Consider the following 27,898-nt stretch of genomic DNA (forward strand, 5'->3'; position numbering starts at 1 on the left):
AATAGGTAGCTAGCATCATCGTCAGCACCTTGCACTAGTATGAAATATTAGTCATTAGGAAAAAGGACAGAAACTCCTTCAGCCCCGAATCTTGCTTTAAAATGATCTGATAGTGATCAATACTGACTCAAAAGTGGAACAGTTTTGAGTTTTGAAAGTGCATAAAAATGTACATTGCAGGATACATTTGTTTAATTTGCAAACTGTAAGAATGCACAATGTATTTGAAAGATAAATGTACCAGAAAAAGGTAGCATTATTGCTTTGGGCAGAGAAACAGTTCTAATGTATGCAATTTGCATGGACGCCAGTTCATTCTGATGGAAGGAGATTTTTGTGTTGACCTGGTAGCACTTATTGTGTGGGCTTCTGCATGATGAACCAATAGGTGTGCTACCACCTGTCAACTGTCTTCGGGGGAGGAGAAAGTTGGAACAATCATGTACCCATATTTGTAAATGAAAGTACCCTGGTCGCTGCCACTGATACTAGCTTTTTCTTCAAAATTTCTATTTTATTCAATTGAATTTAAATTCCCCACCTGTCACAGTGGGATTTGAACTCAAGTCTCCAGATAATTCATCCAGGCCTCTGGATTACTAGTCCAGTAACTAGCTACCATACCCCGATGTACATTTCTACATTTAGTTTAGTTCTCTACTGTATTGTGAACACTGCAATAACATAAAGCATTTATTTCTGTCTTATTTTAATCTTTATGGGGGAAAATTGGATAAAGCTAGAAAACGGGCACAGAGATCACAACGTGTGATTAACCCATACCTGTTCATAGCGATGCAGGCAGCACACAAACATCATCCTGCCTGCTGATATAAATAGTACTGGCATACTTTAGAGGGTAGCATAGAGCCGGGATCTGTACATGGTGAGTCACTGGGCATGAGTGGCCTGCAGCCAGAATAGGGAGAAAGGGTTGCGCAGGTGCCAACTTGCCAGAGGGCAAGGTCTGACGAGTTCTGCTGCTGAGGACTCAGATGAGGGCTTCCATCGGGCGCAGTACAGAAAAAGGCTGATGGTCCTGCTCATAGAAATACTTGGTGTATTGGCTGGTCTGCCTGAAAGCCTGCTGTCACTGTCAAGGAGCATGGAGAAGTCCAGCTGCAGCTTGGCACAGGGCTTTGCACAGAGCAGGGAGCCCATTCTTTACAATAAAGAACTCCATGAGAAAAATGAGATAGGATTAATTAGTGACTTCATAGTTAAGGTGCCCCTAGGTAGCAGTGATTATAATATGCTTAAATTTTAAATTCAGTTTGAGGGAGAGAAGAGTGGATCCAAGACTAGCATTTTAAACTTAAATAAGGGCATTTATGAGGGCATGAAAGCAGAGCTAGCTAAAGTGAACTGGCAAATTAGGTTAAGGGATAGGTCAATAGAGATGCAGTGGCAGACATTTAAGGGGATATTTCAGAATACACAGAATAGATACATTTCAATGAGAAAGAAAAATTCCAAGGGTGGGACCCACCATCCGTGGTTAACTAAAACAGTTAAAGATAGTATCAACCTGAAAGAAAAAGCCTATAATTGCGCAAAGATGGGAGGCAGGTCAGAAGATTTGATAGAATATAAAAAACAGCAAAGAATGACTAAAAGTTGATAAGGAAGGTAAAATTAGAGTACAAGAGAAAGCTAGCTAGAAATATAAAGACAGATAGTAAGAGTTTCTATATACATTGAAAAAAGAAAAGAGTTAACAAAGTGAGTGTTGGTCGATAAAAAGTGAGTCTGGGAAATTAATAATGGATAATAAGGAGATGGCAGATGAATTGAACAGGTATTTTGCATCGGTCTTCCCTGTCGAGGAAAGAAGTAACATCCCAGAATTAGCTGTAAGTCAGGAAATGGAAGGGAGGGAGGAACTCAAGAAAATTACAATCAACAGGGGAGTGGTACTGAACAAGTTGTTGGAGCTGCGGGCTGACAAGTCCCCGGGCCCTGATGGACTTCATCCTAGGGTGTTAAAAGAAGTGGCTAGTGAGATAGTTGATGCATTTGTTTTAATTTTCCAAAATTCCCTAGATTCGGGGAAGGTTCGATAGATTGGAAAATAGCAAATGTAACTCCTTTATTCAAAAAGGGAGGGAGACAGAAAGCAGGAAATTACAGGCCAGTTAGCTTAACATCTGTCTTAGGGAAAATATTAGAAGCTATTATTAAAGATGTTATAGCAGGGCATTTAGAAAAATTCAAGGTAATCAGGCAGAGTCAACATGGTTTTGTAAAAGGGAAATCATGTTTAACCAATTTATTGGAGTTACATGTGCTGTGGATAAAGGGTAACCGGTGGATGTATTGTACTTAGATTTCCAGAAGGCATTTGATAAGGTGCCACATCGAAGGTTATTGCAGAAAATACAAGCTCATAGTGTCGGGGGGTAACATAGTAGGATGGATAGAAGATTGGCTGGCTAACAGGAAACAGAGAATAGGCATAAATGGGTCATTTTCTGGTTGGCACGATGTAACTGGTGGTGTGCCACACGGATCTGTGCTGGGACCTCAATTTTTTACAATTCACATAAATGACTTGGATGAAGGGACCAAAGGTATGGTTGCTAAATTTGCTGATGGCACAAAGATAGACAGGAGAGCAACTTGTGAAGAGGACATAAGGGGGCTGCAAAGGGATCTAGATAGGTTAAGTGAGTGGGCAAAGACCTGGCAAATGGAGTATAATGTGGGAAAGTGGGAAAGTGGGAAATTGTCCATTTTGGCAGAGAGAATAAAAAAGAAGCATATTATCTAAATGGTGAGAGATTGCACAGCTCTGAGATGCAGAGGGATCTGGGTGTCCTAGTGCATGAATCGCAAAAGGTTAGTATGCAGGTACAGCAGGTAATTAGGAAAGCTAATAGAATGTTATCGTTTATCGCAAGGGGAATTGAATACAAAAGTAGGAAGGTTATGCTTCAGCCATACAGGGCATTGGTGAGACCACATCTGGAGTACTGTGTAAAGTATTGGTCTCCTTATTTATGGAAGGATGTAAATGCATTGGAGGCAGTACAGAGAAGGTTTACTAGACTAATACCTGGAATGGGCGGGCTGTCTTACGAGGAAAGATCGGACAGGCTAGGCTTGTATCTGCTGGAATTCAGAAGAGTAAGAGGTGACTTGATTGAAACATACAAGATTCTGAGGGGTCTTGACAGGGTGGCTGTGAAAAGGATGTTTCCTCTGGTGGGAGAATCTAGAACTAGGGGTCACTGTTTAAAAATAAGGCGTCGCCCAGTTAAGACAGAGATGAAGAGAAATTTTTTCTCTGAGGGTCGTGAGTCTTTGGAACTCTCTTCCTCAAAAGACGGTGGAAGCAGAGTCTTTGAATATTTTTAAGGCAGAGGTCAATAGATTCTTGATAAGCAAGGGGGTGAAAGGTTATCAGGGGTAGGTGGAAATGAGGAGTGATCAGTTCAGCCATGAACCGATTGAATGGTGGAGCAGGCTCGAGGGGCCAAGTGGCCTGCTCCTGCTCCTAATTTATATGTTCGTATGTTCATATGTTCGTACGTAACATATGCAGGCCCAATGCTGATGCAGTGTCTGATAGCTGATGTCTCAGCTTCCATCATAGCACAAGCAGAAGCCAAGGTGTGAGTGCTGCAATGGAAGCTCAGAATGAGATCATGAAATCGCAGCTTGTTGACGTGCAGGTTCAGACTGATCCCTTCTTGGCTGCAGATACCAGTGCTCAAAGGGGCTTTCAGGGTCCCACAGCAGTCCAGCAATCTGTCCTCCAGCAGATTACAAAGATTGCTGAGGAGCTTCCCTGGGGGGGAGTGACAGTGGCTCCGTGGAGCACAAGCCTGCTGTACTTTCTCAGACTGATGGCATTTGGTCTCTCACCACTGCCACTCCAACAGTGCCCCTACTGTTGCCTCTCACCCAACCGGCCCAGACTGCTGCAGTTCTGATGAAAGGTTATTGACTTGAAACGTCAACTGTTTCTCTCTCCACAGATGCTGCCTGGCCTGCTGAGTATTTCAAGAATTTTCTGTTTTTCTTGCTGAAGTCCATGCTAAGGTGGTGCAGATTGAAGCCAGGCCTTTTAGGCCCAGAGTTTTTCGAAGACATTTTGCAAGGCCATCTACAGTCTCCCCCAGTGAAAGTCAGCAGCCTTCCACCAGCCATGCTGCAGCCTCATGGGTAATACTGCATAGGAGCAACAGGCCAGGCAAAGACACCCACAGGCACTAGGGGAATGCGCAAGGGTGATTAGTTGACCTTTGTATGGAATGCTGGATGTTTTGTTGGATAAAGTTAGTTTGGGGATTGTTTTGTGGTGGCTTTTATTTCAGCATTGCAGCCAAGAGGATGCTATGATGGTAACAGAGGGAATGTAAGGTGTGGAACTGTTTTTGGATTTGGGATTGTGTTCAGTGGAACTATAATCAGATAAAGCGATCGTAGACAGATTGAATAGAAAGGGCATGTGTTGCCCCCTCCCTTCCTCCTGCTCCTCCGCTTTCCCCTCTTCCTCCTGCTCCTGAGCTTGCATATTGCTGGTGGCAAGGGTTGTATCCTCATGATGGCGAGGTTTGGAGGACACAGCAGACCATGATGAATCAGGACATATGCTCTGGTGAGTACTGCAAGACTCCGCCAGAGTTTTCCAGGCAGCTGAGCTATTGCTTCAGCACCCCAATGGTCTGCTCGATGATGTTTCTCATGGTAGTATGGTTCTCATTGTACACAGGCCAAGTGTGGTTGGGTTGCAGAGAGGAGTCATGAGCCAGGTGTTAAGCAGATAGCATCTAGCAGCCACCCTTTGGTTTAATGTGGTGGCTCAAATACTGAGGGAACAGCGGACTGTGTAGAATGAAAGCATCATGACTGCTGGCAGGATAGCAGGCATTCACCAGTATGACTAACAGCTAATGAAGTACTCCCATTGACACAGGACTCAAATAAACCAACACACTGGGCTGACATCTCGTAGGCCCTATTGGAACACACTCCACACCCTATAAACCGACAACAGCCCCACCTCTTGATGGCGCACCTCTTGGTTGACTGCTAACATCATCAATCACAAACTGGTAACTGACCCGTGTGGTGAAGTCACAGGTTTCAACCTCCCATGGAAAATCTGGAGAACCCTCAATCACTTCAGAACCAGTCAGGGAAGATGTGGCCACTTGCTCCACAAATTGAACACGAGGACCAGCTCAAATTGTGACTGTGACTATCCAAGTCGGACCATTGCCCAAATACTGAACTCTTGCCCAGTGGGATCCATTCCTGGCGGTATCACAAGCATTCACACTGCATCAGCTAAAGTCGCTGAGTGGATTGTTAACCTTGACATTGAACTATAACTGCATCCAAAGCCTTACATATATAAAAAAATCAGTAAGATGTGCTGAGCATGGTCGCTCACCAACTACACATTCAATGAGTGGTAAACTTTGTGGTTGCGGCACATCTCAGCATTTAGATGCAGCACCCGCAGGGCCACCTGTGTGCAGTCAATGGCACCCTGTACCATGAGGAAGTCTGCTATCCTGGCAAAGCCATGAGCACATTCCGGCTGCTTCTCTCTGGTCACAGAGAACACAATGTCCTCCCCTCTCTTGGCATAAAGAGCGTCAGTCACCTCTCTGATGTAGCACTGGACGGCAAACTGGGAGATGTTACATAAGTCGCCAGCTCCAGCCTGGAAGGATCCTGGCACAAAGAATTTCAGGGCTACGGTCACCTTCACAGCCATTGACAGTGCCCTCCTTGCCCTGCTCTGAGGTGGCAGAGTTCTGTGAGCACCTACTTCGCAAAACACAGATGATGCACATGCTGCTCCTGGTTTAGGTGGATGTAAGAGAAATGCTCTAGGAAGACCCTAGGTGGATAAGGCCTCAGCTGGAAGCCCTTCTCTCCCTCCTCCCTCTGTGATCAGATTATCCTTTTCTTTCTCTGTTCCATCTCCATCTCATGCTGCAACACAAGGGGAACGGTAACTATAGCATACATGACTGGGAGCAAGTGGTCTGACAAGAACCTTTGAAGTCACAACCAAGGCCTTTTCCCCATGAAGCACCACTCCCTGTCGACTTCATCAACTTTAACCAGCTCTGCAAATCACCAAGCACTTCCATAATCTCAAACAGAGCCAATAGAAATTAATCAGCAACTAACCTGCAAGTCGTTAATGATCCCTTTAAATAGTGCTAGTCTGGGGTGGGGGCATGGAATGCATGTTCAACTGTTGGTGTTAAAAAGAGGGCGTTCGCTGGTGCGATGAGGTTGAAATTGGCAGTGCTGGCATTACACATTGGCTGATGTTTTGATCTGCTTATTCTGCCTGCCCTAACGCCCTCACCAAATGACATTTGACACAGGCTGTGCCGGAAGTGTGTGCACAAGGCGCAGGCATCATTTTTTTTATCAACACCAAAACCACAGATGCAACAGAACCAAAATTTGCAGCCCAGATCTTCAGTCAACCAGGGAGTTCTAGTTTTCATTTCCCTTATTTTCCCCTTCATGGGAATATATCTCCTCCTCTTTAAAGGCCTCCCAGTGTTAAATTATTGTTTTGATTATCAATATTTGATTCTAATCCATCTGGGCCAGATCCATATGCGACTCACTGGAGTTAGTCCTCCTCTGATTAAATATTTTTACACTTGATTGTACCTTGTGTTTTTCAATAAGCATTCTAAACCTGATGATATTATGATCACTGTTCCCCAAATGCTCTCTCATTGAAACATGCTCCACTTCACACCCCAGAACTAGATCCATGACTGCTTTCTTCCTTGTTGGGCTGGAAACACACTTATCGAGAAAGTTCTCTTCTACACATTCAGGAATTGGTCCCCTTCTTTACCGTTTAAACTGTTACTATCCCAATCTATATTAGGATAGTTGAAGTCCTTCATTATCACTGCTCAGTAATTCTTGCATCTTTCTGCAATTTGCCTGCAAATTTGCTACTCTATCTCTTTCCCACTATTTAGTGGACTATAGTATACATTCAGTAGCATAATAGCTCCTCTATTGCTCCTTAATTCTGACCAGACTCTGTCTTTGACCCCTCAACTGCATCATCCTTCTCTAGTCCAGGAAAGTTCTGAATTTCTGAATGATGTCTACCTTTTTCTAAATGAAGATTTCTGTAATGTGTCAATTTATTATTCATCAACTGCATTTAAGGAATAGTGGTTTTACAAACCTGCTATTAGCCAGAATGCAGAGAAAGACCAAATTGCTGACTGGGATATTGTCTCAAAGCACAAGTAATTTCAATAACTACATCTAAATCTGAGATTTGCAAATGCAGTTTAGCACAAAATGCCATCTATAGAAGCTAAGTAACTTTGCATTTTACTAACTTTACGGCTCATTTTAAAAATGTTTGTACTTAGAAGCCACAGGAATCTGGCTTTTAAACTAAAGCAAGTAAACACAAAAGAAGAAATTGGGAAGAATCCTAAATGCAATCCTGTTCAGTAAGTAAAAAGGTACAGCCTTCTATTTTATTTGTTATTCGGATGTGTCGCAGGAAAGGCCAGAATTTATTGTCCATCCCTAGCTGCCTGTGAGCAGGTGGTGGTGGTGAGCCATCTTCTTGAACCGCTGCTGTCTATTTGGTGTAGCTAACACCCACAGTGCTGTTAGGGAAAGAGTCCCAGGATTTTAACCCAGTGGCAGTGAAGGAATGGCAATCGAGTTCCAAATCAGGATGCTGTGCGACTTGTAGGGGAAATTGTAGGTGGTGGCTTTCCCTTGCATCTGCTACCCTTATGTTGGAGGGAAGGTCATTGATGAAGCAGTTGAAGATGATTGGGCCTATGACACCACCCTGAGGAACTCCTGTGGTGATGTCCTGGACTGAGATGATTGGACTTCAGCAACCACAACTATCTTCCTTTGTGCAAGGTATGCCTCCAATCAGTGGAGGGTTTTTCCCCTGATTCCAATTAACTTCCCACTAGAGGGGGAGATGGTGGTATAGTAGTAATATCACTGGACTAGTGATCCTATGGCCTGGGGCACTGGTTCAAACCCCACCATGACAGCTGGTAGAATTAGAATTCAATTAATTAATAAAAATCAGGAATTGAAAGTTAGTCTTAGTATTGGTGCCATGAAATTGTGATCAAAAACCCATCAGGGTCACTAAGGCCCTCACTTTAGGGAAGGAAATCTGCCATCCTTACCTGCTCTCTGGCCTCCATGCAACACCAGACCCACAGCAATGTGGTTGACTCTTAACTGTCCTCTGAAATGGCCTAGCAAGCCACTTGGTCCAAGGGCAATTAGTGATGGGCAACAAATGTTGTCCTTGATAGTAACATCCACATCCCAAGAAAGAATTTTAAAAAGCTTAAATTTTGCTAAGGCTCCTTTATGCCACATTCAGTTGAATGCTCCCTTGATGTCAAGGGCAGTCACACACACCTCACCTCTAGAATTCAGCTCTTTTGTCCATATTTGGACCAAGGCTGTAATGAGGTCTGTAGCCGAGTGGTCCTGGTGGAGCCCAAACTGAGCATCAATGAGCAAGCTATTGCTGATTAAGTGCCGCTTGATAGCACTGTTGCAACACGTCCAAGCAGAATTTTGCCTTGTCTTAGTTCTCTCACCACTTACCGCTGGCCCGGTCTGGCAGACATGTCCTTCAGGACTCAGCCAGTTTGGTCAGTAGTGGTGCTACCAAGCGACTCTTGGTGATAGATATTGATATCCCCTACCCAGTGTACATTCTGTCCCCTTGCTACCCTCAGTGCCTCTTCCAAGTGGTATTCAACATGGCAGAGCATTAATTCATCAGTTAAGGGAGGGTGGTAGTGGTAGGTGGTAATCAGCAGGTCCTTTCCTTGCCTGTGTTTGACCTGATGCCATGAAATTTCATGGATTCTGCAGTCAATTTTGAGGACCCCCCAGGGCCACTGCCTCATGACTGTATACCACTGTACCCCCACCTCTGGTGATGGAGGAGTCCGGGACATTGGCTATAAGGTCTGATTAGGTGAATATGACTACATCAGGCTGTTACTTGACTAGTCTGTGGAACAACTCTCCCAATTTTGGCACAAGATGTTAGTGAGGAGGACTTTGCAGTGCGACTGAGCAGCGTGTGTCATTGTCATTTATGGTGCCTAGATTGATGCCAGGTGGTCTGTTCAGTTTTATTCTTATTCAATTTTTCTGTTGTGGTTTGATACAACTGAGTGGTTTCCTTGGCCACTTCAGAGAGCAGTTAAAAGTCAAGCAAATTGCTGTGGACCCAGGTTCACAAGATGGTAGATTTCTTCCCATGAAGGGCATTAACAAACCAGATGGGTTTTTATGACAATCCTGTAATTTGATGATCACCAACAGTGAGAGTAGCTTTTTAATTCCAGATTTATTAATTGAATTTAAAATCCCCCAGCTACTATGGCAGGATTTGAACTCACATCACCAAAGCATTAGCCCACTCTTCTGGGTTCTTAGTTTAGCAACCTTACCATTATGCTACCAATTGATACCAGGCTACCTTACACCTACCTGACCCAAGCCAAGGTTGCATTATGGTTTGCTCCCAAATTAACTTTTGTAGCTGGCATGAAACAGTAAAATGGATTCAATGCTTTACACACGATGAGCCAAGCTTTTAATGGAGCTTGTCATATGACTTCAGTGAATACTACATATGCGCAATTTCCCTTTTCTTTCCCCTAGTTTTCTCCCCATCATGCCCCCCAACCCCCTAACCCCCCAACATACACACATTTTCTTAACTTGTGGAGACCTTAACCATACAGCACAGACTAACTAATTCAACTAGATCACGCCGTGTGACATGCAGCACCTTTCTTTCATCAATGGCTAGTGATATGAAAAGAATTGAGCTGCGGCAGCAATGATCTTTTCTTCAAAGACATGTGAAATGACTTGGCCAGTTTCATTTGCTACACCCACAGGTGCTAAATCTGCTAAATGACACATCCATAGTGTTGTATGCCAGCGTAGGTAACAGTTTCTGATCCCAATATCAAATTATTGTCAGTTTCACTATTCCTAAATTAAACTAAAATAATTCCAAGTTGATTAACACTGTATTTATACATCCACCAATTCCAATAACAGTTACACTGAAACTGGATTGTGAATAGAGCTAAAACAGCATGAGTCTGCAATTAATAGACTGATCATTCTTACCATGCTGCTTGATCTGAAGAGGAAATTGGGAAGTTATGAATAGGTGATGTCAAACTTGGCTTTTAAAAGCCAGAAAGAGGAAGGAAAGACTGAGAGGGTCAAGAATTTCCATATCGCTTGTGGAAGGATGATTTAGAGTAGGAGACTGTGTACATGAAACTTGAATTCAAAACCAGGAGGGGGAAGATTGTGCAAGGCTGCTAACTTGAAGCTCAGGAAGAATATGATTCAAAGGAATAACAAAATTGTGAAGACTAGAAAAAGGAAGAGAGGGTTGGAGGTTACATGAAGGGATGAATTGGCTAATAGGTTACTGTTGCCATTATATCCTGCCCAGGAGTGCAAGAGAAAGTGTGAGAGTAATTTCCCAAATATGGAAGCAGTATTCCTATGTTGGATGGACTTGGGCATTCTAGAGAGTTGTAATTGAGGTAAACGAAGTGCTTGTTTGGCATGAAAGAAAATAAACCTCTTGGAAATAACTTCTAACATTGAAGGAGATGTGAGAGTACTATTTGAGGCCAGAGGAGTTAAGAGCAAAAATTTTGATTGAGAAAGAGGGAATGTAGCCATCAAAGATGAAGGGCAGTAATTGGTTAGATTCAGAAGAGACATGGCAGCAGATTTTCAGCTTGTTGCCTGGGCATATAACTAACATTGAAGATCAGCTGCACATTATAGAAACCACCCTATTTTTATTTCCATTCCAATCAACAATGCCAACTTTACTCTTGGGTGGCAGTAAAAATCTACCTCATAACCTTGGACGAATTAGAAAACAAAATTTTCACTGTTCCATTGTTAAAGCATTGGAGGATATCAAGAATCAGCCATCGGACTGACAAAGCATCGCACTGGAAGTTGTGAATACGATAGGTGTGTGATATGATAGAAGTTAAGAATGAAGAAAAACTGCAGATAAGGTTTAATGAAGAGCAGCAGTGGCCGTTGATATGAAGAAAGAATAGCATGGGAGAGAACAGAAATATGAAGAGTAATTAATGGAAAAATTATCAAAGGAGGAGCTATCAACTTTAGCACCGATTGCATGGTGTGAGAGAAAATTAGAGGATCATGAGCATAGCTTTGGTGAGCAATCACATGATAAATTGTTTTAAAAGGGACAATGCCAGACCCCAACATGAGCTTTGAAGGTAAAAGTCAAGTTGTTTTTCTTCCTTTTATGTGCGCCTCAGCAGGAATTGTTTGTAAAGAGAATTGTTGAGAGTACTGAGTGTTGGCAGGTGTTCTCAAAGATGGAGAAATGAAGGGATGTGCTCACCTTTGCTGCTACTGTGAGGTGATTGAACCTCTTCCCACATTGAATGCAGGTTCTGGGGGTGATGCTGCTATCACTGACCCTCTCAGTCACCTCTATAAAAATCTGCTGGATATTCTGCCTTGGGATTATTCCTCTGGATGTCGAGGAGCAGTATCGCCATCCACCAAAAAATACAGGGAGGTGTTGGAAAACCTAGGGACAGCTTTTCAACTCATTACTCCCAAGACAATAGTGTCTACACTGATCCAAGATAATAGTGTCTACATTGTTCCAATAAAATGAACCAGAAGGACATGTCACTGAAAAATAGTGTATTGCATATTGTTAATTCAACACTAGCGGGCACCACAACAGCAGTAACTATACTGTAGAATTGCACTCCAATGGATCCACGAATATTGTCTGTTATATAAAGGAGAATATTCCTCAAAGTCTAAAATAAATGGAGCCACACCAATTTTGCATTTCCTGCACATAACTGGGTGAGTTAAAGATGAGATAACACATTGTCATGAAGATTCATTAATGGGTATCCTTGTTATTGAACCTGTTACTAAATTTGCCCATTGCAATTTTGTTAATAATATTAGCATTAGTTGGAAAGCCTCACAGCTCCAGCGACCCGGGTTCAATTCTGGGCACTGCCTGTGTGGAGTTTGCAAGTTCTCCCTGTGTCTGCGTGGGTTTTCGCCGGGTACTCCGGTTTCCTCCCACCACCAAAAGACTTGCAGGTTGATAGGTAAATTGGCCATTATAAATTGCCCCTAGTATAGGTAGGTGGTAGGGGAATATAGGGACAGGTGGGGATGTGGTAGGAATATGGGATTAGAGTAGGGTTAGTATAAATGGGTGATTGATGGTTGGCGCAGACTCGGTGGGCCAAAGGGCCTGTTTCACTAAATAAAAATAAATAAATAAATAAAAAAATAAATTTTAAAATTCCTGCTGGAGTAAATATGTATAAAGACGCTGGATGTGAAATGCATCTCCATAGTACTGTTGGAGGTGGTGCAATGGAGGCTTAGTGCCAACATGCTAGGCTGTGCAGTGCCGCTCGCTGCTTCCAGCGCAACCTGTGTGGCAAGGCCTCTTCAAAATGGAGCCAGCACAAGTGTCCCCAGCCTGTGAGACAGTGCTATCCTGGTGTCACACAGCCCAACCGGCTGATGAAATGCCAGGATACCTAATTTAGACCATGCTGATCCTGGCAACAAATGTGTATATCACTTTGACGTGCAGAGATGCAAGATGAGCCCTTAACTAATGTTTCTTAAAGGGCCAGGCACCCAAATTGCAGAAAAGGTAATTTTTAATAACTTCTGCTATTGCAAAGTGTCTGGAAATACTCGGGATTGTTTTTGAAAATGCTGTAGTGAGTTTCTGGATTTTCCAGATAGTGTTGCTGCATCCTGATAGGGAGGGCAGCAGATTTGGTGACCTGTTCACACAAAGGTTGCAATAGGTATGGGGGTAGAAACAGCAGTGCCTCTGGATCCGCAGCACAACATGTCAGATGCAGCAGTGGCTGCAGAGAGCAGAAGCTCTGCACAATGCCCTCTGCCAGCTTGGAGCAGTCTGGGGAAACCAGATCTACGTTATTATTTTCAGCTTTAACAGATCCAAGGATATAACTTTGTCAGCAGGTAAATGATCATATTAAACCAACAACATTGCTCCCATTGGTTCAGCCTTCAGCAGAATTCGGGGGATTGGAGGAAAAAGGTGCAAAATATTTCCTCCCAGGAAATTAGAATCAGTTGTTCAGGGCTTCTGTTTTGAGGTCTTATATCATGTCAGAAAATGTTATTTAACATCTTGTTCAGAATAATGTTCATTTATGGATAGAAACATGCTGGAGATGAGCTTTAATGGGGTCTGTATGAACAGTCCACACATAAGAGTGTGCATCAACCTTCAGCAGGAATTTAGCTCCTCAAATACAAAAATCAACAAAATCAAAGATTAAGATAGTGTGCTGCTTTATTTATTGATCACTTACAAGAGATATTTATGCCCAAGAAAGCATGTTGCCCATGAAGGTCTTTTTAGGATCATGAGGTGCAAAGCTGCAAGCTTCAGTTGGTTTAGGGGCCAGTTTGTGACTGGGTCCATGATCCGAAGAAGTGAGCATCCAACCTTGTAATGTAGGCATTTAATTACCAGTGTGGAGTCTGAGATTCTCACCTTGAATAGGTCATTCAGACCATCAGATCCAGACAATTGTTCACTCTAACTTTTGAAGATAAATTTCCATCATTTTCACTGAGATGCACTTTGTTACAACACTTAAATGGCCAATTAACTTACAAAACTGATAAGCTAAAAAAATTCAACAAACTGCCAGCAATGTCAACCAAACAGTAACACATTTTCCTCCATGTATTAGGACTCTTTGTGGCAAAGGGAGCACAGAATGGAAGAATTTTAATTCAAAAGCTTAAAAATTAATTCATACAATTATATTCAGAAGCAAACCACCCTGAAAAATGTTAGAATTTAGAGGGAGCAAAGTGAACGTAAACCATATTTATTCGAAAGACATAAAGGAGTGTTCATGAGTCTGCATCCAGGCATAGCCCACAAAAAAAAATTGGGTTCATTTCTGCTAAGGAAATCATCTGATTGTCCTCCATTAATTTAAAATAGAGGAAACAATCTGCCCAATTTTCTGATATTCAGTGCACCTTGGTTCCAATGTATTAGTTGCAGAGCAAGGAAAACTTCTCATCATTGGTCAACACTACACCTTCTGTCATTTTAATTAGAACTTTCTATCTTAGAAGCTAAATTTCTACATTGCAGAAACAAACCCTTTGACTCATGTTAATGCAAAAGAAGTTGTTAAAGCAATTACAGTCTGGCACATTTGAGTGGCAGCCCTGATTCCCTCGCATACAAGACATGGAAGCATTGAAACCCAACATATTTGAACAAATGATCTAAATAAAAACTACCAAATCTTGTTTCATTTGATTGAAACATCTCCAAGTTCACATGTCTGCTATATTTACTGTCCAGACATCACTGCAATCATGTGCATCAGAATGGTTTATTAGTCATCCCAAAACAAAATTACATTATAAAGCACAGAAGGACAATTACATCCAATGTGAAAATGAAATTTAAAATAGTAGTACCTCTTGAGAAGAGACTCCCCTGTAACCAAAGTCATGTAATTTGAACTCCAGACCATCCAAACTTCCTGATGTTTTGTGTAAGTACAGAGCTAGAATCTTCTTAAATTCCCTGGATATGGTAGCAACAGTGATAGGATACCAAACCTGAACCAGAATAGTCTGTTGAGAAAAGCATTTAGATTTATTTTTGCTCAATAATTACTGGAGAAAGCCTAAGCCTTAAGGCCGACTATTCAGCACATTTTAACTCACAGAATCTCAAAGTCTGAAATTCATTACTTGTTTAGGGCCAATATTGTTAAACAGTTGTAATATTTTCAATGTATTTGGGATGCAGAGATTATGGTGGTGGAAATTGGAGCAAGAAGTAGTTGCATCCACTCCTCTACAACCTGGCATCAAAAATGGAAGTGGGATAGCATGAATCACTCGAGTTCCCACTAGTCTTACCTATCATGCTCCCAATATACAGTATGCCTACAACAGGCTGAAATAGGGACCACAAAAGTAATTCAGCCCATCATATGGCTTGGAGCACTGATGAGAAGCAGATTTTGCCACTTATAAAACTGATTTCAATCTTCACTAAAATTTCTAATGCAACCCGCTGCCTCTGCCTCCAAGTATTTAGCCACCACTGTATTTTTCTGACCATCTCCCTCAGTGAGGGGAGAGAGACAGTTGGTGATGTGTAGCTCAAGCATAGGGCAAGGCAAGGAGGCAGGCCTCCATGAACTATCACAGCTGGTACAGGGATTGAACCTGTGCCGTTAGTATTTTTTCTGCATCACACTCTAGCCATCTAAGCTAACCGATACCCCCCTCCCCACCAATACTGTTGCAGACACCTGTTAACATTATGCTAATTGCCTGACCAAGGAATTCTGACAGGATCAGGCATCAAGGTGTAATAATAAGCAGTGAAAACAAACCTCAATGTAGTTTGTCAACCAAAAACAATTGGGATCTGTATTCTCCACTGTAAAAAGGACATTCCCACGAGGAATGATGCTTCCTTCAGGAATGGCTTTAATACGAACTGGTAAATGTCCATTGTGTTTCTGAAGTAAAAGAAGATTGCAAGACACTTTCAGATTACGTTTCAACTAAAGGAGGCACTTTCAGTTAACATGTTTCAATCGAAGAAAAATAAGACTTCATTTTCTTTTCTAGCAATACAAAGCCCTCTTTAGATCTATTTCACTCAATAGGACGTGAAAACCAACTTAACAGATGGGCTGGTAGTGCACTAATGCACTGTGGTGACAAACTGTAGGCTATAAATTCAGATACAGGAAGAGAAAGATTTAAAAAAGACAAAAAAGTCAATCTAAATCAGGTTTGCCAACAGTAAAAATAATGAAAAAAGGTTTCACAGATTTCTGTAGACTTTAGATAAACAGATAACATAGTCAGATTTTTTTCAATCACTGAAAATTTCCAGTTCACTTTGTTATTTGCTGTAGGCCATTAACTTGCTGCAGATCATCAATGTGCTCCAGTGCATGGGTAATATATTTTTAACTCAAGTCACAAAATTACAGTGATCAGGATAATTTTTGGCCTTTAGGATGGATCTTTGACAGAGTGAAAAAAAATTCAATACAAATTCTGGATTATAGGGAATAATACAAGCACAGCTGCTGACAGAGGCGATTCAAAGCCCCAAAACAATAATCCCCTATTGAACAAATTTAATAAGGGCACCCAAGTTCAAGGTGCACGAATAGTGATTGATATTCAAACATGAAATCACATTACTGAAAGCTACATATTTGTATTTACAGTTTAAATGTGAAACTAATACAGAATAAAAATGAAAAAGAAACATTCTGCATCATGAATAGGTTATACTCATAGGCTTGAACCAAATGGAACTACTTATACATTCTAATAAATTTTCTAAAGGAATAGTTTTCTACCGTTATAATGTATCGCCATCCTTCCTCATGAAAGACAGATTGCTTGAAATGAAGCTCATAGATTTGTTTGGCTTGTTGAATCTTTTCCTCTGTCACAACTGAACCTGCATAAGATTTATTAACAAGAAAAATTGGTAATGTGTCAGGGCAAGACCCTAATGGAGAAGGTCTTCCAAAAAACAGATACCCTCAATAGAAAGAGGTAACTCAATAAATACCTGAAATTATTTCATGAATCAGGAAACTTAAACAAAGTTAGGTACTGAGTGTACTCCGCGAGCCACAGGGGGCACAATCTAAATTATGCTGGTTTTGCACCAACCAATTATAAAAAGAAATGGCTACATTTAGGCAAAAAAAATTAAATACTAAAATATGGACAACAATGTAAGCTGCAATCTACTTCAGCCATATTGCTGTTTAACATGCTTCATTCCATATATGTGAAAGTAATAGCAAGAGAGGACACAAGGAGAACAATAAATTTCCTTGACCCTCCCAAATCCCCAGAGCTATTTTGTTGCAATTGCAAATGGAGATTAGGCTGTAATGACCATACAATTTCAGGCAATCGTGATATTAAGCTATTGAATTCCAGTAAAAATAGATTGGATATTATAACAGAGGCAAACTGCAACTGTAATTTGTAGATGGAACCCAGATTACTCTGAAGGCTTGGTAATTTTTCAACTCATTGGAAATGATGCAAGAATGGGCACCAACGAAGTTCATTCATTTTTATTCCTGTTCCACAAGATCACTGGTAAAAATTGGCAAATGTCTGGCAAAACTATGCCGTTATATCAAAAAAAGACTCACATCCTCATCCCCATTGATGTGTAGGAAATGTGGACTCTGTCATTTTCACTGGCTTTTTTACAGGCTGGATTTTAAGAGCCCGCTGCCGATCTGGTCGGCGAGCTCAAAACATGGCGGCCTGCATGTCAAAGAGCAGCTGCAATCTCCCGTGCGGCACCTCATTTAAATAGCTGGGTCAGCCCACTCTCCTAAATACTGTGGAGGTGGCGGGCTGATTGTCGCCGGCAATGGTGTCAGTTGCCTATGCGCAGCTGCAGGTGCCATTTTTAAAGGGCAGCCAGCCCTCCCGGCATATTTAAATGTTGAAAGTCCTAAACCCCAAAATTAAATAAATAAATTTCTAACACCCCTTTCCCACCCCCAATAACAATTACAATAACTATTTGCCCATCCCCCCAAAACACTTTTACATCTGACCTTCCTCCCCAAACTGCGCAAAGTTTAAGGTTCAACCCTTCCCACCATCCCCGACACCCATTACGTGTACTAAACCCTGTCCCCCCCCCTCCCACACTGATAAACTTACCTCCTACCCCCTCCCCACCAGTGTGGCGCCGCATTTTCCCGAACGGGATTTGAAGGCACGGGAGTGCCAGCCCCTGCACTGAAGATCGCGACTGGCCCTCAAGTTCAAGGTAAGTCTATTTAAGTTTATTTATTTTATTGATTTGAATATTTTGATTGAAGTCCCGTCGCCCAGCGGCGGGGAGGTGCGCCTCAGAGCCTCGCCGCCACCAGGAGGATCTGGCAGGGCCCTCACGGCGTCGAGATCTGTGGCGGGCCTCATTCGGAGCCAATTTCAGGCTCCCCCCAGTCCCCCCCGCCACCCACCATGCAACCCAATGCCTGGGGAGAACAAAATCCAGCCCCAGGAATTGAAAATTTAAGAGAGAAAAAGGATAAATAAAGGAGATATAGGAAAGATTACTGTTCCCTTTTCTACTGCTAAAGGGCTGTCTTTAACTCTTTTTGTTGTAAGAATACTGAAGGTATGATTGGACTGTGAGAACTAACATTTTCTTTAGTTTGACTTTTCTTAAGTTTCATAAGAGTCATTTGGAAAGGCACTTGAAGAACGAACAAGAAAAAAATAATGTAATTTATCTTTTTTTTTAAAAAGGCACAGACTATTCTGCTTTGTGTTTGGTTAATAAGTATTGGTCTGAATAGAACCATAGAACCGTAGAAAAATTATGAAATTACGGCACAGAAGGAGGTCATTCAGCCCATCGTGTCTGCGCTGGCCGAAAAAACTAGCCGCCCAATCTAATCACACCTTCCAGCACCTGGTCTGTAGCTTTGAAGGTTACGGCAATTCAGGCACATGTCCAGGTACCTTTTAAATGAGTTGAGGGTTTCTGCCTCCACCACCACCCTCTGGGTGAAGAAGGTTTTCCTCATGTCCCCTCTCATTCTTCTACCAATCACTTTAAATCTGTGCCCCCTGGTAATTGACCTCTCAGCTAGGGGAAACAAGTCCTTCCTGTCTACTCTATCTAGGCCCGTCATTATTTTGTACACCTCAATTCAGTCACCCCTGAGCCTCCTCTGTTCTGAGGAAAACAACCCTAGCCGATCCAATCTTTCCTCATAGCTGCAACTTTCAAGCCTGGCAACATTATTGTAAATCACCTCTGCACTCTCTCCAGATCAATTATGTCCTTCCTGTAATGTGGTGACCAGAACTGTACTCAATACTCCAGCTGTGGCCTAACCAGCGTTTTATACAGTTCCAGCATTACATCCCTGCTTTTGAATTCTGTATCTCAGCCAATAAAGGAATACATTCCATAAACCTTCTTCACCACTCTATCTACCTGTCCTGCCACCTTCAGGGACCTGTGGACATGCATTCCAAGGTCTCTCACTTCTTCTACCCCTCTCAATATCCTCTCGTTTATTGTGAATTAAAGTTGGAATTATTAAGGTGAACTAACCTGTTAAGTAATGTAAACTCGAACTTCATTGATGGCCATAGTGAAATTCTGGTTGTTGTGATAAAGGACGTGGGGGTCTTTAATTCCGGATAATAAGGCTCACACATCTAAAGCTTGGCAGTTTAGAATTTTAGATGGTTAATGGTATGAATTGGAATTTGGGATATTTGAGATGATCCTATTTGTTTATTCATCTCGGTCGTAACAAAAAGAATCCTTGGATTAGAAACCTCTAACAAAAAGATGTTAGAAAGTTTGGAAACAATTGGAGTTTTATCTAAAATGCTGTCTTCTCTGATGGATATGTTTTGCTTTGAAGTTGAAACTGTTAATGATTTTTGTTGTTTTCAATCCCCAAGCATAAATTTGGAAAAAGTTGAAGGAAAATCTACCAAAAAGAATTTTAAAAAACTGTTTCAAAAACTGTTTAAAAAAATGGAGTTTGGTTTGGAGTTTTGTTCTTTATTAATCAGGATTTTTTTTTAAGAAGTTATGTAAAGTGACACAATTGCATGTATATGAGAAGTTTCCTCTGACCCCTTGAAAACAAGCAGAGAAGTTAACCCTTTCTGCTGACAGCTGTTCTCTTCCACACAACTTTTGTATTACTGAGTGTAAATTTATATATTAGGCTTTATTAAATGTTCAGTTTCTAAATTGATAGGTATGTTTAGGCAAATTAACCCATTGGGCTCTGGAGCACAGTGGATTTTTTGTTTTTTTAAACAGGTGTCAATGGATTCCAGGGCCACATGAGTACTGATACCACAGCAATTAAAGAATTTAAGAACTTATCTGCAGACATCAAGGGCTGCATTTTAAAACTCCGCCACCAAAATAGGCGGCAGGCATAAAAAATGCAGCCTGCATGCACGGGGACCATGTTGCTGAGCTGCCGCGATTTCAAATGCGGCGGCTCATTAGCATGGCAGCTGGGCCACCCCCCCACCGATCACGTGGAGGGGGTGGGTGAGCCGTCGCCAGCAATGGTGTCCAGCGCCAATGCACAGGCCCTGGCGCCAATTTTAAAGGGTTTGCAGCCCGAGATGAGCTTTTACATTTTTAAAGGGCCAGTTGCTTTAAAGGTTAAAAAATGAATGGACAAGTCTCCCATCCTCCCCCCACCCCATGGCATATCACAACATTCCTGCCCTCTTCCCCAGAATACCTATATTGAAAATTTGAACTCCCCCCACTAGCACCCCCCTCCCCCCCACCTCCACCAACATTCGGCACCTTTGTCCTTTACCCCTTCCCATCACCGCCCTCCCAGACCAAACTGAGGCATTCTAACCCTACTCCCCCCGCCACACGGAAAAAAAACTTCCATCCCCCCCCTCTCCACAGGGGTCGCACCGTGTTTCCCCAAATGGGGATTCAATGGCGTGGCATCACCAGCCGCCAGAATAAAGATTGCAACATGCTGGAGGAATTGCTGCAGCCTGCATGGTAAGCACCGAGTGGCAGGGGGACCTCCATGAGGTCTCGCCACCACCGAGATCGGTATGGGGCCTGCCGCCGTCAAGGTCAGTGGCAGGTCCGTACCAATCTTCATTACCCACCCCACCCCCTGCTCTGATCTCGGTGGGGGCTCAATTAAATGGAGGGGGCGGAGTGGCCACCCCCGATGACATAGAGGGGGTGGCCGCTCCGTCACCAGCAGTGACATCTGGTGCCACCGCACTGGCGGCATTTTTAAAGGGCTTCAAGCCCTTTGCTAACACTTGCATTTTTAACTGGAACAAACGTTCAAAATTAAAGCTACATATGTAGTAACATTTTCACTCCCCTCATCCACACCCCAAGGACGAATCAATTCATTAATTTCCTATTCCCCCCAAGAAACTTTTATGCAGATTCCGACCTTCCCCCCCGACCTTTATTAACCTTAAACCTTAACCCCTTCCCACCATCCCCCTCACCAATCAAAAGACTGTTCCCCACTCCCCCCCACCCCACCAAGGTGAGAATTTCACTGCTCCCCCTTCCCCACCATGGGACAGCTGTCGAGACCAGGTAGGTATATTTGCATGTTTTTAAATTCATTTTAATATTAAAATGAAGGCCCCGCCACTGAGCAGCGAGGGAGCCACACCGAGGCCTCGCCGCCGCCGGTAAAATGCGGTGGGGCCTTCTCGGCGTCGGGGGTCGAGGCGGGCTCTCCCAGAAGATTTTTCCGGGCCCCCGTGCCACGAGTCCCGACGCCGGAGGGCTTGTAAAATTCAGCCCCTAGATGTTACCTCTAAACTAGTCGCAAGCACTTCTGTCTTTAATGTAAAATGCCATGTTAAACCACCAAGCCTGGGCATAGTTAGTTCTGAGATTTGTATGGATAAAATAAATTGATATGAGTAGCTATTTCAAACACTCAAAGGGAAAATTTACCTGACGTTTAAGGGGATAATCAAATTTTCATTTCAAAAAGCTAGGTGGTTTCTGTAAATATCAAGAAATAAGGTTCTTTTGGGAAGAATTAAATTGAACATTAACAAAACCTCAACAACACTGTTATTTGAATTTGGGATAATTTTGAGATGCAAAAAGTATGCGTAATTTAGCAAGTAACGTTTGAGAAAATAAATTGTCATCTAAGATAAAGAACAAATGAACAAAATATGGTAATGCCTGGAATCAAATGGGAATGTTTGATTTCTGTTTTAAAGATATTATGCGTACTGGACAGTAAAGTTTCTCCAGAGCTCAAAAATGAAATAGCATTGTAATAAATGGGAATTGGAAATTAAATCTAGCTGATGCAAGAGTTAATAAAGGAATTTTGGGAACAAACATTGTCAGAATTAGAATTCAAACTGTTAAATTAATGTAGTGCAGAATTTCCAAGAAGTCCATAACTTTCCAGTGAAAGTCAGGAAAGTGGAGATAAGACTAGTGATTTGATAGCTTTCTCTTGGAGATGGTTATGGCCTTGTGCATGATTTCTTTCATTAAAAGAACCTAATCTGATGATAGTCTGGCCACTACCCGAGACATCAGGACCATGCAGGGGGAAATAAGCAAAGATCTCAAACAGACACCCCCCACCTTTTGATCTTTTGATAAGATCACCTGAAAGTCCAAGAATGGCTTGTATCGGATAGCACATGTGTGGCATGATACTGGGATACCAGTGTAAGTGTGCAGATGTAATGTGTTACATGTGAAGTAACTAACATGTGGGAATGCATGGTGAACCTGCACAGAAGAAAGGGTCTCAGACATGTTCAGCTTGACAACAGGACAACATGAAATGGTTAATGTGGCCAGTAGAGTGAGACAATATTTTAAATCGTCAAAGCATATATACATACTCCATAGAGAAACTGACTTTAAAATAATAAGGATAGCATTAAACCACTATTCACGGTAGGAGGGAGTAAAATTCAAGTAAAAGGAATAAAGAATTTGGATCAGGACAATTGAAGATTAGAAGGGAATAGTATTTAGTAAGTATTATCCACAAGTTGGATACGGGTGAAGAGAGAGCTGGAGAATCTTTTAAGTCCATGCTTGATTGGTTACTTAAATTACATGTACTTATGTGCTAATAGTTTCGAACATTATTAAGTGAGGTGATCAGTCGTTAGGGACTATCATTGTTAAAACTCCAGAAAGCTTGTTGTTGAAGAATGATATGGAGCCCATCTTTGCTCAGTGTTGCAATAATTGTACAGAGTAAAGGGATTATAAACATGTAGCTCCTCACTCAAAACCCTCCACCAGTCTCAACAAGTGTCTGCTTATATGTGCTCAAGTAGGACCTCAATTAACACCCTCCACCTGCTTATAATTAAAAAATTGATACACAATGAACAGATTCCCTTCTTTCTCTTAGATTAATACTTAGTGCTTAACATGCTCAGACATTTCAAAATAAAATCAAAATAAATTCCATATTCTATACAAATTATTACATCGTGAGATGCCCATTCTCTAGGAACCCTCACAATTTCTTTGTACAGGCACTTCTTCTTGTGAAAGCACCGGATAGCGGATGATTTGCATCTACCCATTTAAGTTGAGAGATTTCCTTTCTCTCCCACATATATTTCAATTTAGCAAGGTCAACCCATAGTCTTTTCTCACTCACAGTTTTTGTAGAGTGTACATTATCCCACAAGGAATGATTTTTACATAACATTCAATGGGTATCATCTTCAGTACACCCCTTGTATAGAATCCCACTTAAAATATTTGACAAATAGAACCTCATATCCACTGCCTCCACAAGACCCAGTATTTCCACAGCTAAAGTGCTTTGGACAATTCTTTTTTATTTTCTTAGCTTCCCAAGCTAAAAGGCAACATTTCCCATTTTTACCCTTCAGAAATATTATGAAATCAGCTGCACTTGAATACCCATCAGGAAGATTAGCATGTGAAGCATCACGAAAAATAATTAGCCTCATATTCTTTGGGTCACCTCAAGAAGGGAACTTAAGTATGCATTTCTCCAAATTTAATTTTTTTAATGTTACCTTTGCCCTTAAAATATTCTCAACTTTCGGATGTTTCATTGTAGTTGTTACGCCAATGTGTTTTGTTGAATGATAATTTTCTTTCGTCCACTGACTGGAGATCTGAATTTGTATTTTTTTTAAAGACATTTTTAAAAGACACACTGCCAGCAAATTCATTCTTTCAGCTTAAGATGCTTACCTAGTTCGCTACACAGTGTCCTACATTGCAAAGGATTGTGAGAAGGGAGACAAAATGTCTGTACATATACCAGCAAGAACCAAGACCCAGGAAGTTTAAAGGAACTACCTGTTCTCTTAGCAAGCAGAGAAATACTGCTAACTGCTATGTTTGAATAACTGAGTGACTGTCATGTGACATGCCCCTCCCCCATCTGTGATTTTAAACTGGTGTTTTCTCTGCAGCAGAGGAGAAGCAACTGAACTCTGACATGAGCAGACCCAAAGTGGGGGGGTGGAGGGAGGAGTCCCTCTCCCTCTCTCTCTCTCTCCATTCCAGCTTGAAAGCTTTCAAATCGTGCTTGTTGACTGACCACCTTTGCATCCTCCAGCTACAATCAGAAACCCCATTGGAGGAAATCATCCACATCACTAACTCCAAGAGACCCTCTGAACCAGTCATCTACCTCTTCAAACTAAAAGCCTCAGGACCACTGAATTCAGCTAGAAGCCAGCCAAATCACCAATCTTCACAGACTGTATACGGTTTTTATGGACTCTACCTCAACCAATCTACCTTTCCCCACTCTAACCTATTTGTGTGTGTGTAAACTTCTAGTGTGTGTGGGACGGTGAATGTTGGCACGTTGTTTATTATTTTATTAGTTCGGTTTAGGTACAGTAAAGTTAACCTCTTTCTTTGTTAACAAAAGAAAATGTGTCTAATTAGTTCTTGTTATGATCATAGCAAGTAAGCAATCAAATACCTACTGAATTGGCCAGTGCATCCACTTTAAGAAAGAACTAAACCTGTCGTGGTCAAAAATGGAGGGAAGAGAGGGAAGCCCTTTGACCCCTCCTCACTTGACTGTAACAGTAGTACTTAACTCCAGCACATCAGAACTAGCATCAGGTCTAGTCTGAGTGTACAACCAGTTTAATTGAGCAATCAAGCGTTGCAATTTCTCTGTCTCTTCTTTGGATATATCATCATCTTTCTGTGATGATCGAGCACAATTAACTGGGATGGGAGTAACACTCTCTGAATAGGATTGTTGATTTAACGTTATTCCAAACTTACTCTGCTTAATATCTAAACCAATACAAGCCTGACTCCCAATCTTAAATTCTACTTGATTTTATGAATAACACATTTCTCAAATTCCACAATACCACCCCATGAGAAATCATCAACGTGCATCATAAAGGTGCCTGAAAGTTTTCCTTTATGATACCAATAAAACATTGCAGAATCTGCTTTTAGTTGAACACAATTAATTTTCAGCAACATTGATCTCACCGAGAAATACCACAACCTGGAAACATCATTATGGCCATAGACGCATTTGTTGAGTTTCCAGTTTTCCTTCTGAATTTCTGCCTCTTTGGGCAGTTTCAAAAATGCTTCTCTCTGAAAAGTATCACCCTGCGGAAATGCAACTTTTATGTCAATTGATCTACACTTCTATGAATATGTGGCCAAAAGCGCTAAAAAGATTTTCAAGATTACTTTTCCAGCTGTTGAAGAATCCACTCAAACACCTGTATCACCCAGTCACTCTTCAAAACCCCTCACAACTATCCCTGCTTTAGCCTTATAAGTCCCATCCGGAAGGACCTTTTCAGTACAAATCCATCTATGTGACCAGACTAGCTGTCCCTATTTGGTACCTCAGAATAAACTCCAAACTCTCTCCAGCTCTCTAATTCCTTATGTTTTGCTTTTCTTATTAATTTATTCTCAAGTTTATTGGCAGCCACTAAAACTTCAGGGTCATGAGGACGTCTGCTTCTAGTTTTATTGCAAGACTGTTCTTCAGCCTTCATTTCATTGTGGAATCTGTTCTAACTACGGCCTCTTCTAACACTGTGATGCCTTTCGGGACTGCTGCTGTAAGATCTCCTTCTCTCAATATTGGGGGCTCTTTCTCCAGTATGTGATCGTTTCCCGAAGCAACAGACCCACTATTAGAACTTGCACTGTGCTTTCTTACCCTCCACTCTTTCACCCCATTCTGCCAGTCCATGGACCTTGCTTCTTGGCCATCATCCTGAACATTGAACCAATATTTAAACTTGCCAGTAGACTTTCCTGCACGTCCCACAATTGTATCATCCCTCTCTTCATTAGACTCCTCCGCAATATATGTCACCCGAGTACCCACTCGGGGCAATTGGCCCCTGGATGCGATAGCTCTGTCCTGTGCATCATGATCGCTCACATTACTATCGTAACCTTGATCCACCGTATTCTGTTCCTCAGGACCCGCATCTCAAAAGACATGAACAGTTGAGGTACAAGGCGCCTCATTTCCTTGTAGATCAGCCCTTCAGATTCTGAGATTTTTTTAATCAATCCCAATTGATCATGAGCAATGAACCTTAACAGTTTGATTTCCATGTTTGATAACTACTGTCTTACCAACACGACCAGAGCCCTTCCATTCCCTATGAACCTCTCTTTTAGAATACACCAAATTGCCTGAATTAAATTCTATCTCAGATGACCTTATACAATGCCTTAGAGTGCTTCAAATTTTCTCCGACATCTCAGCCTTGATGAAAACCAATCTCCCAGTATGTAAAGCATTCAAATGTACAGAAAAAATTGAATTAATTGAGGTACCTTTTAGAGCAGGAGGACTGTTGCACATTACAGAAGACAATTTGGGATTTCGTCCATTGACCAAATGATAGGAACTACGCCCACGAACCATCTGAAGTGAATTCTTTGCATGAACCACCCATGCCAGAACAGTAGTCAACTTGCAGTTTGTTTGGTCAGCTAAGATTTTATGCAGCATTTCCTCAATCACCGGGTGATTCCTTTCACAGAGCCACTGCGGACAGGATTTCCAGCTGTGGTATTCATGACCATAATGTACTTGTTTTTACACCATATTTTTACACACCTCTAAACACGTCATTGGCAAATTCCTCTCCATTATCAGTCAGAAACTTAGCTGGTGCCCCAAGTCTGGTCCCTATGCATTTCTCCATGATTTTATCTATAATCACCCTTTTCTTCTTGCTATGTATTATTATAGATAGACTAAATCTGATTGACAAGGCTATAAAATGTAGAATGAAAATATTCCTGTCTTTGTCCCATACCTTTATATCCAATGGCAACTACCTCGTTAAAATCATATGCCAATGAAAGGCTTACAATAGGATGTGATGGTGTCCTCTGATATTTTTTTATACTTTTCACTAATCTCTTCTATTATCCTCAAATACTCTTCACAAATCAAACCTGCATCCTTTAGTAGGGTTTGTAATCTTTGACAAGAAGGATGAGCAAATTGACTGTGTAACTTTAAGACAATTTGCTTTTTATCTCTCTGATTCTTGTCACCTGATGCCATTAATACTTATTTAACATTCTGACTAGAAACATCAGGTTTTGTTAAAGGGGCTACAATAATGCCCTGACTGGGTAAACTGCAAACCCACTGACTTTCCAAAAACAACTGCCTCACCATGCTCCATATCAAGTTTCATTTGTGCCTTTTTCGTAGAGGGTTTACTCAACAGTAAAGGTATCTCACGAGAGACTACATCAGTACTGATAAAATGGCTTACTCCAGCTATTTTACATGGAATTACTACTCTCTTCAGTGACTTCAATGCGTTGTCAACACCAAACCTAAAGCAGCTAGTACTGCTATACTCCTTAACCTTGCATCAATCCTCAGTACTGAGTAAATCCTGATAACTTTTTAACCATTCTGTTCCACATACTGTCGATGTGCAAGCACTATCTAACACAGCACAGCTGAACGAATCTACAACTAACACATTCCTCACAGGACTAAAGCTCTTTGCAGCTAGTACAATTTGCTCAGATTCATTATTATCTTCCTCTTGTGCCTCAGAATTCTCTGTGTCATTTGTCATTTTGAGGACTCTGCCCCTCTGCTTAGGGCAGTTCATTGCATAATGATACTATGCATCAAACCTGAAGCACCTATTAACTGTTCCTTGGGCATTCCTGAGA

General features: G+C 41.7%; 1 protein-coding gene across 1 annotated transcript in view; it reads right to left on the reverse strand.

Moving 5' to 3' along the window:
* The window catches only part of nampt2 (nicotinamide phosphoribosyltransferase 2), an 87,454-nt gene that overhangs the window by 40,981 nt on the left and 18,575 nt on the right, over nt 1-27,898 (reverse strand). Inside the window, exons 3-5 of the mRNA XM_068052314.1 lie at nt 16,509-16,612; nt 15,519-15,647; nt 14,587-14,745 (exon numbers count right to left, since the gene is read on the reverse strand). Coding sequence (XP_067908415.1) covers nt 14,587-14,745; nt 15,519-15,647; nt 16,509-16,612 — 392 coding nt within the window. The remainder of the gene's footprint in view (nt 1-14,586; nt 14,746-15,518; nt 15,648-16,508; nt 16,613-27,898) is intronic.

Source organism: Heterodontus francisci, chromosome 19, assembly GCF_036365525.1.
Source record: "Heterodontus francisci isolate sHetFra1 chromosome 19, sHetFra1.hap1, whole genome shotgun sequence".
NCBI classification, from domain to species: domain Eukaryota; kingdom Metazoa; phylum Chordata; class Chondrichthyes; order Heterodontiformes; family Heterodontidae; genus Heterodontus; species Heterodontus francisci.